The sequence below is a fragment of the Amblyomma mixtum genome, chromosome 1 (assembly GCF_055824585.1).
Source record: "Amblyomma mixtum isolate Tamu chromosome 1, ASM5582458v1, whole genome shotgun sequence".
Classification (NCBI taxonomy): domain Eukaryota; kingdom Metazoa; phylum Arthropoda; class Arachnida; order Ixodida; family Ixodidae; genus Amblyomma; species Amblyomma mixtum.
Genome location: NC_143012.1, coordinates 7,907,974 through 7,924,276, shown reverse-complemented (window position 1 = coordinate 7,924,276; position 16,303 = coordinate 7,907,974). Strand labels below are relative to the sequence as shown.

Genomic DNA, 16,303 nt, shown 5'->3' with positions numbered 1-16,303 from the left:
TCTTAAAAGATTAGAAAGAAAAAAAAACGACTTTATAACACTGCGAAATGGAATCGAAGTGCCGATGCATGGGAACGCTACTATACAGCCGAAGAAACATATTATGCTGCAGTTCGATCCGCCAAACGTGCCTTTTTTCAAAAAGATCTGCCAAAAATCCTAACCAATAACCCCAAGAGGTTTTGGGAAATAATAAACCCCCAAGCAACATGCAACACACCCATTACAAACGCCGCGGGTGAGGAAGCCAATGATGATGAAGGTGCTGAAATATTTAACCGTGCTTTTGCGACCGTCTTCACAGACGAAACAAACTCATCACTACCCACTCCGCCTACTGTAACACTACCAACAATGCCACCCCTTGACATCTCAGTGCAAGGCATAACTAACCATATTGACAGAATAAAACTTTCATCAGCTGCTGGAGTGGACGAGATCAACTCCAAAATACTGAAAAACACCAAACACATTTCAGCTATATACCTTTCCTTATTGTATTCGCAATCCCTTTCAGCAGGAATGCTACCGGATGACTGGAAGGTTGGGAGGGTCATTCCGGTCCACAAATCAGGTCTAAAGGACTCTCCACTGAATTACCGCCCCATCTCCTTAACCAGTGTGCCTTGCAAAATCATGGAACATGTCATCTATTCCCATGTCATAAACTTCCTCGATTCTAACAACTTTTTTCATCCAGCTCAGCACGGGTTTCGTAGGGGACTCTCCTGCGAGACCCAATTGGCAATCTTCACTTTCGATCTGCATGCTAATCTTGACCGTAACCTACAGACCGATGCATTATTTTTAGATTTCGCGAAGGCTTTTGACAAGGTACCACCCCCAACGCCTATTACTTAAACTATCTGTCGTGTCCGGTCGCTGTGTTGAATGCAGCGAAAGACGCACACGGTACTTTAAGACTTCGTTTATTTAAAGCCGATGAGGGTGCGACCAGCGTCGACCGAGGCAGGAGCCGAACTGGCCGCCCGAAGAAAGGAGGGAGCGGAGAAGCGTCCACGGGAGGGAGTGGCTTCCCAAAACAGGAGGAGGGTGCGGGGGCGCACCATGGGGGGGCATCTGGCGACAGCGTGCGACGAAGGGCAAGTGGTCGTTAGGAGGAGGATGCGAGTGGTCGTTAGGAGGAGGATGCGGGGGCGCACACACACAAAAGCAATAAGGGGACACAACACTTCCTTCCCCCTTAGAAAGTTGCCTGGTATCGTGCAGGGGGTCGGCGCTCACGCGTGGAGGCGCGCTGGCTTTGTGCGCTCGGGGGAGAAACACTTGTAGGCTGGCTGTTGTTCGCTGTGTCTCCTAGGTCTGTCCTGGGCGAAGTCTCTTCTTCCGGGAAGAGGTGCCAGGCTATGTGGGAAGATGGTGCACGTGTTCTCTCCGCTGGCGGACAGCTCTCAGACGGCGTCGTAAATCTACGCAGCTGGTTGAGATGTCGGCGTGCTACTGTGCCATGTATGTTGACGAGCCAAGAGCGCAGGCCTATGCGTCTGACAATTGTAGCTTCCTCCCAGCGTGGCTTTTTCAGAAACTGTCGGGCGAGGACGCGCTGCCCCTCATTAAGCGTGCCGCAGCGCGGAATTGCTTTTTCTTCCCGGAACGTCTCTGCCTTTGGCTCGGGGAGGATGGCTGTGAGCTGGGTTCGCATTTCACGCTCGAACATCATTTTCGAGGGGGTCTCGCCTGTTGTGCTCTGAACCGTCGTGTGCTGCTTGAAGAGAAAGCGCGCAAGGCGGCGCTGCAGCGAGCCTGTCTGATCTCTTTCAAGGGCGCGTTTTAGCTCGGCTACGTAGCGCTCGGCTTGTCCGTTTGTCGCTGGGTGGTAGGGGGCCGATGTAACTGATGAGATCCCGTTGTCGCGATAAAACTTGAGGATCTCCGCAGACACAAACGGTGTTCCGTTGTCCGACACTACCTTGCGCGGCAGGCCGAACGTTGCATATAGTGATCGGAGGTTGTCAATGACTGCTGCCGAAGTCGTCTGTCCCATTTGCCTTATCTCAAGCCACTTTGTGTAGGCATCTACGACCACAAGGAAAGTGCAGCCCTCAATTGGTCCTGCAAAATCAATGTGCAGTGTGTGCCATGGTGTGTCTGGCTTTTCCCATTCTGGGACAGGAGCTTTCGGCGGGGCGCTCCGGCTGCTCTGGCAAGGCTTGCATTCTCGCACCACTGTTTCGATGTCGTTGTCAATGCCAGGCCACCACATGTAGCTTCTGGCACACTTTTTCATTGCAACGATGCCCCGATGTCCGGCGTGGATGAGAGACATAGCTTGTGCGCGTAGTTCTCTCGGCATCACAACTCGGGACCCAAATATGATGCAGCCGCGATGGGTGCTCAGCTCTGTAGCTCGCCTGCGGTAAGCGTCGAAGTTGTCCCCTTTGAGTTTATGCACGTTGCCTTGTTGAACAGCTGTGTAAACTAGCCGGAGAGCTGCGCACTTCTGCGTAGATGCTGCAACTGTGCCTGCTGTAAGCGGAGGTTCTGGCAGTGCTTCGAACATCAGAACGTCTCCTGGTGGAAATGGTTCGTCAACAGTTGCGTCTAGTGGCAGACGGCTTAGCGCATCGGCGTTTTGATGTTTACCGCATATCATCACGCCTAGTGGAGAAAACCAGTTTCTCCCTAGAAGGCTTGATCCTGTGCCCTTCACAACAAGCAGAGGTAGCGTATGGGTCTGGCCGTTGTAGTTAACCTGCACGTTGGCAGAGCCCAATAGTGGCAGATTCTGTCCTGACCACGTTCGCAGGTGCGTGTCGTCTTGTTGCAGGGCGGGTGCGTCAGATGGCCATGAAGTTCGGAACGTGTCCTCACTGATCAGAGTACAGGCTGCGCCGGAGTCCACCTCGAACTTAATCAGCTGGTGATGTACGCTTACTTCTGTAAAAATCTTCGGTCGCGTGCCGAGATTCATGGTGTTCAGGTCGTACAACACAGATGGTGTTGCTGATGTTGTTCCATGGAGATCAGATAGCGGCGTATTCTCTGAGGCGTTGACGCTGTGATTAGGCTGGGAAGGTGACTTTATCTTGGCAAGTCTCCGTTTCGTAATGCATGCTCTTTCGATATGCCCTCGCTTGTGGCAAAAATTACACGTGGCTGACTGGAATCGACATCCCTGGGGGTTGTGTTGGTCGTCACACCGCCAGCAGCGTTGTGCCTTTTTGACCGATTTTACAACAACAGAAGGCTTGCGCACCTGGTTGCTTGTCTGGTGTACCGGCTCGGTGTTCCGGCGAATCCCTCTCTGCTGGTGACCGGCGCTCTCCGCTCGAACGGCGATGTCGTAAGCTTTGCTGAATGTGAGGTCCTTCTCAGCGAACAGGCGCTGCTGCAGTGACTCGTCACTCAGTCCGCACACAAATCTGTCGCGTAACATCACGTCCAAGGGAAGCATGGTGGTGTTAGCAGAAGAAGCTGCGTCTCCCTCCTGCCCGGTAGCTGTTGTCGACAGCGTTCCAAAATTGCAGTCGGCAGCGAGCTTCTTGAGCGCGGCTACGTAGGCGCTCACAGTTTCTCCTCCCAGTTGATCTCGTCGTTGGAAGCGAGCCCGGCTGTAGACCTCGGATGGCCTTGGGTCGTAGTGCTTTTGCAGCGCTTTTACGATGTCGTCGTAAGACACTGCCGCTGGTGTGCTTGGCTGAATAAGGGCGCAGACAGTATCGTAGGTCTGCTCCCCGCACAGCGTCAGCAGGTTGGCCCTCTTCAAGGCTGGGTCTGTGATGTTGTTAGCTTCAAAGTAGAACTGAAGGCGTCCAACCCACGATGACCACGATGAGCCGTTGAACTCTGGTATCTGATTGGGAAACCCTCGCGTAGCCATGGCTTGTCAATAGCGTTGCGTAGCGCGGGTCGAATCCACTTTCTCGTCGCCACTGTCGTGTCCGGTCGCTGTGTTGAATGCAGCGAAAGACGCACACGGTACTTTAAGACTTCGTTTATTTAAAGCCGATGAGGGTGCGACCAGCGTCGACCGAGGCAGGAGCCGAACTGGCCGCCCGAAGAAAGGAGGGAGCGGAGAAGCGTCCACGGGAGGGAGTGGCTTCCCAAAACAGGAGGAGGGTGCGGGGGCGCACCATGGGGGGGCATCTGGCGACAGCGTGCGACGAAGGGCAAGTGGTCGTTAGGAGGAGGATGCGAGTGGTCGTTAGGAGGAGGATGCGGGGGCGCACACACACAAAAGCAATAAGGGGACACAACACTATCCTTTTTAAATTTGCACCCTAATATTCTAGACTGGATTAAAGAATTCCTAGCTAACCGTTCTCAGTTTGTTTCTATTAACAATCGCAACTCAAGCACTCTCCCTATAACATCCGGCGTTCCGCAGGGATCTGTGCTCGGTCCGCTTTTATTCTTAATATATATTAACGATCTGGCGCCACAAGTATTGTGTAACATCCGCATATTCGCCGACGACTGTGTAATTTATCGTACCGTTACTAACATTTCTGATCAAGTGGTTCTTCAAAATGACCTCAACCGCGTCCATGAATGGTGTGACCTCTGGCTAATGACACTAAACGCTAAAAAATGCAAAATCGTCTCATTTCACCGTCAACGCAACCCCCTTATTTTCCCCTATACAGCTGCCAACTCATCTATAGAAAGCGTCCAATCGTTCAAGTACCTCGGTGTAACACTCTGTAGCGATCTTTCTTGGCGAACACACATTACTACAATCATATCATCTGCTAACAGATCTCTAGGATTCCTAAAACGTCATCCTCGTCATGCACCACAACATGTGAAACTTCTAGCTTACAAAACCCTTATTAGACCTAAACTCTAGTACGCCAGTCCGATCTGGAATCCACACCAAATATACCTAACAAATGCCCTCGAATCTGTTCAAAACCGCGCAATTCGCTTCGTTCATTCTGCATATTCATATACAATCAGCGTTTCATCTCTAAAGAACAATTCCGGTCTCGAAAGCCTTGAAACTCGCCGTCGCGTCGCCTGCATGTGTTTGCTCCACAAATTTTTCCATAGCACTCTGAATCAAACACCTTACATTTCTCATCCGGCCCGCATATCTCACCGCACTGCACACCCGTCTCAGATCGCCCGGCCTCTATCGCGCACTGCAACTTTTTCAGGTTCCTTTTTTCCCCGCACCATTGTGGACTGGAATGCCCTCCCCGCTGATGTTGCCGCCATCACGTGCCCATCTTCATTCTTATCCGCTGTAACCACTTGTATCATAGTGCAATGACATGTATTTATTATTGTTGAATATATTAACCCACCCCTTATGTAATACCCCCTGAAGGGGGTCTTTAAGGTGAATAAAGTGAAGTGAAATTTCTATTTTTAGGACAGTATAGAACATCGGGCATATTGGTGCAACTTGCTGGATTTAAAATGAGAGCACAAACAAAAGAGGTGCCTCCCAGACACTCAACGAGCGCTATTCTATAAGAATATCTATCGTTTTAAAGTACGGCACACAATCCGATGCAATGGTGCACTGCCTGTGGCATTCAGAGTTTAGAACACTAGTTCGTGACTGAAATCACGGCGGCGCCGCAGGATTTCCGAGGAAAAATTTAAAGGTCCCGGTGTACTGAGGCCTTGGATAGAACGTCAGACGGTTTAAGTTACTCTAGAGCCCCTCACAATAACCACGACACAACAGCGTGATTTTGCCGCGTTAAAAAAGCATCATAAATTTGTTATTATCAACAATGCTTAACGTCATTCATTTAGGTCAGGGTAGTAATAAAACTATATGAGGTCAATAACTAGAAGGCAACTTAGGCCATAATGCGCCAGACACAGGGTGACTGGATTAGTTACAGTTAATAACATTAGGGCCCAAAACACGAGCTCTGAAATATGTTCGTTAGAATACGATTAGAAAGAGATAGAGAAATAGACGGAAAGGCAGGGAGGTTAACCAGGCGATGCTCAGTTGGCTACCCTACATTTGGGGAGGGGAACAAAGGGAGAACGATCAGTTGTCTAAGACGTAATAGAGATTGTTTTTCAAGTAAGGCTTAGGTATTTTACAAGCTCAAACTACCTACTTCGAATGAACACGCTATAGGTCTCGCGAAGTTTTCCATTAAAACTGAAGCAGATTATGTAAAACGATCCGGGGCCAGTCTGACACAGAAGTAATTGTACTGTCAGTTTTATTTCTCTTGGAATTCAACAACTCCAATGACTCGTGCTAATTAGCAACAGGGATTTTCGACCTCACCACTGCCAACACCTTCATGTACTGAAGCGAACTGCATTTTTTTTAGTAATGGTTACATAGAGGCTGGTGGTTCTTCGCAACAGTTATATTACTTTTAAGTGTGTGTCGCTCCTATTTCTCGCATTTAATGAGAACTTCAAACTGCAAGGGGATAACATACTTTCCGATCAAGAAAGAAGTACGATTAACCAATAAATTGAAACAAGAAGGTGGAAGCTGCAAGTGTGGAGCGCTAGGTGGTGAATTTTTCCTGCACTGGACGTAATCCAACTGTTTGGCGTTATTATGGTAATGGCGATGGTTGTGGAAGAGGTGTGGCGACGTGATTGGTGACTAGATTGGTGATGATGGTGATAGAGAACACCTGTATTGTGCATGATCACAGAGCGAGACGATCCTGAACACACCTGCGAATACATACCATGCGATTCAGAAAGCCTTCTGCGATCCCCGCGATAAATCAGATAAATTCCAACGATTTCGCACAAGTTATCATCCAACCGCGGGCTCTTGAAAGAACTAACCAGAGTCAGTCGCTTCGTTGCTCAAGGTGTCCAGAGAGTAGATATGTCCGCCATAACTACTTGGCATGTTCTTATCGCATGCGGGATTCGCTAAATTAACGCACCCCTTGCCGAAAACAATTTCGCCGCAGTGTTTGTCCTTGCCAACGAGAAAGCCGCACTGCCGAACGAATGAAGGGCGTCTCGGGACTATTTTTTCAGCTTGCTTACGATGCGCGACGATGCACGCCTCATTGAGTTCAATGTGCGAATAAAATTTCTTTTATGCGCTGCATTTTTTTTTGACCTTCCTGGGCCATCACCTCCCTAACTTCACGCTATAAATCAGCGGATCGTCACTAATCCGATTAACTTCCACTTAGTTACATGCAGCAAGCCTCCTAAACCCGCTCATCGGCGTGCAGTAACTTAGTCGGGTTGCGTCATGCCTATATCGGGATAGGGATTGCAGCACTGATAAAAAAAGAAAGTCTATAGACGCAGAACCTGCACTTTATGTGACTGCATTTATATTACTCATTGTTCATGTTGTCTCTTTTTTCTTGTCGTTTGTGTCTCTCACATTCCATCGTAGAGAGGCAAGGTATTTAGTTTATGATAGTTTAGTTTCGGTCAGATTAGATGAGAACTCAGAATAGGTCTTGACTCTGTAATCCCCAAGCACTGAAAACGTTGTATAACGGTTAGTACCCTGCAGTGTTTCTTCACTAATGGCTCGTTTATACCAGAAATGGGGAACTCGGGATAGGTCTTAACTCTGTAATGCCCAAGCACTGAAAACGTTGCATGAAGGTTAAGAACCTCCGACGCTTCGTTACCATTGGCTCTTTTATTCCAGAAATATAGAACCCTGCAGAATATTTACGTAAATAATGTGTAATGGAAATTAGCGAATCATGATTTATGAGTGTCTAAAGAACCATAAACCAGAGGATAAATGTTTAGGTGCTAGCAATGAACAGGTGGAAATACTGAAAACTGTTTTATCACCTGTCAGTGCAGCAGTATTACAACACAAATTTTAGGTAGTTCCACACTCACGGTTAGCTTTTTCAAAAGCGCGTTATCCTTTAGCAAGCCCTGTGCATACCTATAGCTGGCCCGTTGGCTTTTTTTATTTGATAGGTTATGCTGCAAAAGGCCCCCTCTGCAGTAATATGAGAAACAAATATGAATCTGCGATCTCGAATGAAAATAACTGACATTTTTCTTGTCTATACCGGACATCACACGCAGGGTATTACAGGGTCAAGGAGAAAAGAAAAGCACTGTGCTTGTCTCGTTGACGGGCATCTGACCTGTGCCTTCAGCAAAGGAGAAAGAAATGAACGTAACGTTTATTGAGAAAAACAAAACTAACTGGCAGTGAATAGGAACTTGAAGTGTGATCAACTGTTCGTGTCTGGCACGAAACCCAGCTTACAGCTTAGCCACACCTGTCCAAAGACTATGTACACCGTTGCAATTCTTTCCCTCATACTCCAGTCCATTACTAGTAAGTACTTTGCAGCTGAGACTGTATGAGTACTTTTTAGTGGTGGCTGGCGTTGTTGTCTTGGTATTTCGTTCCAAAATACTGTGGCTTCTTATGCGGCCTAAAGACAGCGTCGCCCAAGTTGTCCTGAGGCTCAAGGTACGTAACTTAAAACTCTTCGGGCTGCATGGTTTACTTTTGAGGCCTATGGTGGTGCCCTCAAAGCATATGTAAAGACTAAAAAGGTCTCAAGAAGTGAGGACCAGAGTTCCCTCCACCCTGCGGGTATGTAGATCTCGCAGATAAAATATATTCGTCTAATTTAACCACGCATTTCTGTGCCTTGTTTTTTTTTTGTTCTCTTTGCCTTCAGGAGATACCTTTGTCTTCTCTCTGATGTCATTAACAGAGAGAATAATGATAAGATCTTTATTCCCTTGTGAACCAATAAGCACTGGTTAGGCAAGACAGCCGTTAAAATGGTAGCGCACTCCCCAAAGCAATGAATAAAAGCGACAATCCATTCAAAGCCACATTATATGAAGCAAATTTAGCGTGACTTGATCCGTGACGGGTTCGTCAAAGCGTGAAAGCTGTATATGCAAATTCATAAATGCATATGATCATTACTTTTTTGGAGGAAAGGAAAGCCGCAGTTATTATCACTCTCTTGGTGCACGCCTTAACCACGCTATGCTGACAGACACTGGAGAGGTAGGAAGAGTAATGATGAGAGAGAAATATTGCACGCCTGAACCGCGCCATGTCGGCGGACACTGGAGAGGAAGAGTAATGATGAGAGAGAAATAGGCGCGTTAGTGAGGTGCTTCAGGCGGTAGGCTTTATTCTACCACTTTTAGATCTCTCTACCTTCCGCTGACATGGCGCAGAACACGGCTGTCCTAGCAGTGGGTTTATTATAATAAAAGAAGGACAAAACAGAGGAGGGAAATGTGCGCCAGTCGTGGAAACAACTTTCTACAATCTTAAGCATCTGATCTGCAGCCGGCGGAAATTAAAGGGACCGGGGAGGAGATAGGCGGAACAAAGATAGGTTGGATAGTGAGGCAGGTTTTAGGGAGAGAAAATATATACAACTATAAACAAGGTGCCATTCACACGCACACTGCACTAGTCAAGAAAAACGTTAGATATCGCTTCGGCAGCCCGCATTGGGAGAATGCGAAACCATTTACGCCTCCACGGCACTCGCTGTCCTTCTTTACCTCTCTTTGATACTCTTTGCTTCTCTTTTCCCCTCTTTGCTCTTAATTAGCACCGCATTGGCCTTCATAAGCACAATAATTAGCTATTTATTTGACCTTAATTTATATCGATTAATCATTCTTATTGATTACGGTTATTGATTGCAATGATTTAGTTTTAATTTTTATCATAATTAATCAAATTAATTATTCACAATCACCCTGATTACAACCATTTGCAACTCAATCACACATTTCTGTTTTTCAAATTTGGTGCCATGGCTGCTCTTCTGTCCACCTACTATATCCCCGTCCAGCCTTTTCGATCGTCCAACGACTTTTGTTTCTAATAAATTAACTAATTATTCTAAGTCAAACTTTTTGTTCGATTAATTATCACTCATAAAACATTTAAATCCATTTCAAATTTTATTTTCACTCTTTTGCCAATTTTTCCACTTTTCTGCCGTCCACGGTTGTTTTCCTGTCCACACACTATATCGACGACCGCGCTATTTCGAAGGTTTTTCGATATTTTTTCTCTAATTAACTAAGCATGCTATCGACATCAAATTTTTTGCGCATCATCGCACATCATCCTCTATTGATGATAACCATTCGTTTGATCCTACATCTTCTGAGAACGCCCCAATGGCCGCCGACACGTTTTGTTGACACGACCCCGCAGACATAGCCAAGTGATACTTTCGCAATAAAAAGTAAAACGGCTTGCGCACTGGTGTTCTGGCAGTGCTCTGCACCGAGCTAGAGCGGTCACTCCGGAGGTATATACACATATGTACAGCACTTTATACACAAGTTGCACGCGAGTAGTACGCTGTTATTGAGCATCACGTACGCGGCTCAGTGTCCACTAGAGGCTATGGGTTGGGGGCGAAGGAAGCAAAAGCCTGCTGTTTGTATATCCTGAGCACATGCGGAGCATTATGTCACTGCGCGACTACATGTGTCGAGGAGCAAACGGGGCATCACACCCGTGAGCTCATTTATGTTCAGAGGCTCACCATCATTCTGCCGCGGGGGCGCCACTTTCTCGCGAACACTGGAGCACAGTCCAATTGTCTAAGATGAATTACAACGCCCCGGAAACTGCGAGCATCTTGCTACTCGACTGGGTGAAAACAAGACAGTGTATGCGCGGGTGTTCCGATGTCTCAACTGCACGGTAGTAACGGGAAGCGTCGCAAGTCGTTTCAGGGAGAGTTTTCCTTGAAATGGCCGTTCACCAAGTGACCCGACGTGTGAGCTGCTCGTAGTCTCGCAGCTCCGCTCTTATCCGGGAGTAGCGTTGTTGCCGCGGGGGCTGTAGGAACCGGCTGCCATCAGGCGCACGGTTGGGGTCATAGGTCCTCCTGGTGGCACCCTCCCACGCAAGAAGCGTCCCCCAGTGGAGTCAGGCACACGCAATAATTACGATAGCATATGAGCTCCAGTTCACGAGAAAAGGCAGCGTCTCTCCGTCCGTGCCACAAAAAAGCAGGTGGCAAGTTAACCGTTGGGTTGTGGGCAACCTTACTACCACGGCAGGTGGCACTCCAGTACCACCGATACTAGCTTTAAAAACAACTAGCTACAAGAAGCCAACTTCCACATTGTTCCTTCTGTCTTTCAGGACACTGGCAAACGATGGTCAACTGGTTCAGAGGTTCGTAATTCCTTGATACTTTTCCGGTCAGACACCTGATCGATAGGGAGTTGTGATATAAAAGCAAGAGTTGCAAATTCGGTGTCAGCTTCGTGTATAACGCGTATAAGGTGTGAAACTCACTCTTTGGTATCTATACTACGCGAACTACCTACCGGCGTTCTTAAAGGGACACAAAGGGCAACTTCAAGGTGTTCTGTATCGATAAGTTGTCACACACTAAAGAAAAAGACGCTACTTGCACTGAAAACGGAGCCTTCATAATTGTGGGGACGCCTTCATCCCCTGCGTTCGCTTTCCCGCAACGCACTAGTTCCCTGTGGTTAGCTCCCCCGCAAAGCACTCCTTTCGGTTCGGTTACTTTTAACTAACAGGGGAGGGCGCTCGCGTCGCAGCGACACCAGCGCCACGGGATGGCGTTTCGCTGCGCGCGCGCGGGGGATAGCCGGGTCTCTTCTGCTCGGCACCGGGATAGCTCGTGGACGTTTCGCGAGCCGCTGCGCTCTTCGCCGGCGGCGACCTCGTGTGGAAACATGTTCCCCTCAGCTCGTCCCGTCCGGCCTCGGAGATATGCCCTCCGTCCTACCGTGGGCGAACATTCGCTCGTAACTGTGCTGGTGAGTCGGACATCCTCGATTCCTCAGTGTATTTTGTTGCTAGCTGGCGTCATTGTTGTTATAGCAATAAATGCCTTGTTTGTGTCAGCCAGTGTGTCGTTCCTTTGTTCCCACGAGTAACGCCCGCCGTGGTCGGCGAGCGCTCGGTAGCGTACGCGACCACGCGGTGGGGTAAGCGCGGTTTTGAACTGGGTCAGCCGCGGTGAAACGGGGAGGACGTGTTTATCTCCCCCAATTTACAACCCCACACAATCTAATCCCTGAGGCTAGGCTAAATTGCTATTGACTTGATATCGTCTAACAGGCATTCTTTTTTTTTTGGTACAGACGTCATGCATTTGAATTGAGGGAAGCGAAAACTTTTAAAAGCTACTTTCTAGCAATGCATGCGTCTTTTGGAGCTGGGCTAGCAATAATATGAGCCATAAACAGCTATAAATGAACTTTTACTGAGAGCAAGAAACTTGAACGCAGTTGTCAGTGTCTTTTCATGAAGAAACAACTCGTGTGTAGTAAGTCGCAAAAAGTGTTGGTGCAAAACAAAAAACTACAAAGAAGTGTTGTGCAGCAAGTAATTAGTCAGAGAGAGAGAAAGTGGAATTTAATGAGAGGAAAGTTGGATAGTATAATTAGTTGGAGTGCAGTGAAAGGCCTGTGTGATCGTTCAGGTAGACAGCAAAATGGAAACGAGAGGAGAGGAAGATTTTGCAGGTTCAGGGAATCACGATGACGGAAAGCGCCTTCTCTGCTGATAGCGAGCACCAGGTAGAAGCGAGCACCAGGCTGCTTTCGTTGAAGGAATGGAGGGAAAAGTGGTAGGGTTTTAACGTAATTAAACTAAGTAAACGTCCGAAAGCATATGTTTAGCCTGGTTGGCTCATGGTTTTGGTTTGCTGGGTCGTCAGCTCGTCTGGCGACGGAAATACGCTCATGTTAAGCTCTGTTCGAGGTTAAGCTTATCTTATCTGTTTGCGGCGCAGATGGAAGTCGATAAATATGACAGTAAGCTGGGCTAGTTGGTGTTTGGATTGAGAGGACATAGTAGTAGCGCTAAAAAAACAAGGACGACAGGGTAGCGCCTGTGTTGTCTTTCTCTACCCTGTCGTCCTTGTTTTTTTAGCGCTACTACTATGTCCGATAAATATGATTTGATAAATAATTTGCGATATGATAAATAATTTGCGTGCCAGCAGACTACTGCTGAAGACAGACTTGAAAGAGAAAAAAAAAGTTCTCAGTACATCTCGACGTCGAAGGTAGATGACTCAACTCCATTGACGGAAAAGTGTAGCATACGCTTGGACCGCTCATACACGGTAGTAGCCGCACTGCGACTGGCTGTAGCAAGCTTCTGCTCTCGCAGCTTAACGCGCATAGATAATCTCCTTGGCTGCTCTCGTGAATCATCAGCCTCTGCAATAAGCCATGTTTTTCTTAGCCGAAAAATGTTCTGGCTTCGTTCGCCTTGCCATTCTTTCAATAAAGTTTTCAGTCAATCAATCGCTCGCCTCTTTTGGAGTTTCGAGTTCCGCCGAATTTAGTAGCTTCTGCTGTTGTTTACGGGCAGTCCCAGCGTCTTTTGTTGCTTTCTCTGCTTGATGCCTCATAGCGCTCGATGTCTCTTCAGCAGCCGCTACCAAACATTCGTTGCGCTTAGCGAGTGGGTGAAATATGACAAAAACAATGCATTTCAAACACACACAGCAAGAGGCTATCAGTTAGAAAACGCTGCGCGAGAGGCTGCGACTAACAGAAAATGAAAGCGACAGAAAGCATCACAGCGCCCAAAGATATTGAAAAAACGAAGCTGGTCTGTTCGCACTGCCGCTGGTTATAATATCATACGGTACCATATTACAGCAGGTTTTTTTTTTGTGTCTGGGCTGAATTCCGTTCAAACGTGAAGTCGAAGAATATTAAGAATTAGTTGTGGTTGATGTTCGTCCTGATGTTCAGCTTGAGGTGCGCTGCGGTTTTCGGATAATGTTCGCATTAATTTGCCAATAGTGGAGGGTAAAAACTTTTGACGGTAAGGTGCAAGTTTTCCCGTCTAAGGTCAGATTTCGCGGCTAAAGTTAGTGTCTGTCGGTCAGACGGCATATCTGAGTTTTAGTCATCTATTCTGTTCTTGAAATTAGCGTGCAATTAACAGCAATGTCGCGTGTCATTCCATCGTACACGAGCAAGCACCCCGGGTATGCACTTGACATTCGCCAAATGGTGTCTTCTATTTCGAAAACTTCACTTGCGCGCATGCGCCACAGATATTCCATGACCTTAAGCACCTCAAATACTGAAATTATTACTTCATAAGTCGCGTTAGAGTTGTCTCATTGGGTGAATAATGTATGAAATGCATAATACGTCTGCATTTCGATTTTCTGATCTGCAGCCTCCCGTGCGCACTTATGTTCTGTCTGTCTACTCAGGTGCAGAGTTCAACCTCTGCAAAGGTTAGTCTACTGATCTGCACCTCGGCTTATCTTGCGAACAGATGCACGTGAGAAGACGCCGGACGGCGCAATAGAGAGCAACACTTCTTTTCAAACAGCGTTCTAACGAATAGGCTTCAATGAGAGCCCACCTGACCAATACATGCCTAAGCTCGTGTGAGTAACTGAGGCGCACCCATGTATTTACAAGCGAGATTGAAGGTCTGAATGAAGGGAGCCTGAAGAAAAAGCTTGGAAGACTGAATGGAGGAAGACCACAGCCGCAAGCGCGCGGCGGGCCGAACAGAGGCCGAACGCCCTTGGTGAAGCTGCCCGCAATCATGCTGCGCGACGAGATCTTCAAGTCTGTGCAAGCACCTTTCTCACGACAAAAACCACCTGTTGTAATCTAACCATAACATAAGCACAATCGTGGTACCGCCATCAGAAGCGTTGTTTGTTTTATTTTAACAGAACTAGTACTCCCACTGCAAGAACCAGCCAGATGGCTTACAAAGTACTGCTATGGTCAACAAGGCAAAAAGCATTTAGTGCACGCCCGATGAGGCCCCGTGTCCAAACATATTGCAACACTGGATACACTACGCACCGCTGGAGCGATGAATAAGATACTGTGGTCGACAAGGCAAAAAGCATTTAGTGCACGCCTGACGAGGCCTCGTCTCCGAACACATTGCAACACTGGATACACTAGCCAGCGCTCGAGCGAAGAATAAGATACCATAAGGAAGAAAGTAGTCGCTTTTGCAACATGCATATAGTCTGCATAAACAATGCACGTTGAGATCCGACCATCAGTGCGTTAATAATTTCGCGAACGAGCTAATGCGATCACTCGTCGCGCACTTCGGATAAGCGGTGACAATATTTTATTTAGTTTCACTCACTGTACCTCCTTCGCGGCTTGGCAGATGTGGGTTTCCTCTACCCATTATGCATCGCAACACATAACCCCCCAACCCCCAACCCCCCCCCCCAAAAAAAAAAAAGATCTCCAACTTTCTAGCACGCGCTTGCACGGCCGCGACCACTGTCAGTGCGTGATCCTGGTCTGTCGGCCCGCGCGCTGCCTGCGGGCTCCGCGGCGCGGCGCCACGCCGCCTAGGCAGACGCGCTTCGACCAGCGGCTCGCCCGCCGACCGCATTCGAGCCGCTGTCGCGTGGAGAAGCGTGCGCGGATTTTATTGGAGTGCGCTGACGTTGTACCTGCTGTGGTGCTCCAGTATCTTCCTGCTGGTCCTCTTCACAGCAAGCTATGCGACGGCAGTGGTGAGTTGTTCCATGCCGAGAGTTACTTTACACAGCCCTCTCCTGCAAATTAAGGCAGATAAATTTCGAATTATATCGCAGATCAAAGTTTGTGAGTGCGCCGGATATTGGCATGGAAGTTTAGAACTTTCAGAGTGTTTGATTTCGGGCTACTTAGTATGAATATTTTCGTTAGTTCTTTTATTTGGTGCGTGGGTAAAATTTATTGCCGCCTGATGCACTTTACTGGAGCTGATAGTGTAGTCTCGTGTATTTCAGATTAATTCAAATAAGTATTACTTAGCTAAAGAGGCAATGAGCTTACACACAATAACATATATTGGTATACGAAGGTACCAATTTAAGAGGAGTGTAAAGGTACCATCAATAGATTAATTAGAAAAATAAATTACTAAGATGTAGCAAAAGAGTTAGCAATTTTTTCAATATTAACACTATACATAGAAAAATAGAGAAGCATAAGGCGATTCCTTTACAACAGTATAGCCCAATACGATGCAAAGCCGACAAGTAAGCATGGAGATGAAAAATCATCCTCACGTAACTAACATCGGCCGAAACATGAAATAAAAGAAGACATAACTTTTCAAGGCCACATACAGGTATTCGCTTGTTTTTTCCTCTCATAAGTGCCGTTTCCTTTGCGCCACCAAGCATTCCTGTGAATAGTGATCAGAAACGCAGTCCACTCAGACTACGGCAATATTTCAACTGCGCGCTTGTATACCCACACATATTACCTACTTAACAGGGGAGAAGTATGACTACTCCCGTAGGTACAAACGGGAACCTTAGCTATTATCTCTCACACACCACGCATTGCATAGTTAACTGCCAGAGTAGCCCCCCACGTTTGATTTTTCTATCCA

The 16,303-nt window shown here is 47.4% G+C and overlaps 2 protein-coding genes across 2 annotated transcripts in view; one reads left to right on the top strand and one right to left on the bottom strand.

Annotated features, from left to right (window-relative positions):
• Positions 1-16,303, bottom strand: part of LOC149365397 (carbonic anhydrase 1-like) — a 95,338-nt gene that overhangs the window by 78,048 nt on the left and 987 nt on the right. The window contains exon 2 of the mRNA XM_089568604.1: positions 15,372-15,406. Coding sequence (XP_089424730.1) covers positions 15,372-15,406 — 35 coding nt within the window. The remainder of the gene's footprint in view (positions 1-15,371; positions 15,407-16,303) is intronic.
• The window catches only part of LOC149365395 (QRFP-like peptide receptor), a 96,032-nt gene continuing 95,076 nt past the window's right edge, over positions 15,348-16,303 (top strand). Inside the window, exon 1 of the mRNA XM_089542235.1 lies at positions 15,348-15,434. The gene's annotated coding sequence lies outside the window, so the exon portion shown is untranslated. The remainder of the gene's footprint in view (positions 15,435-16,303) is intronic.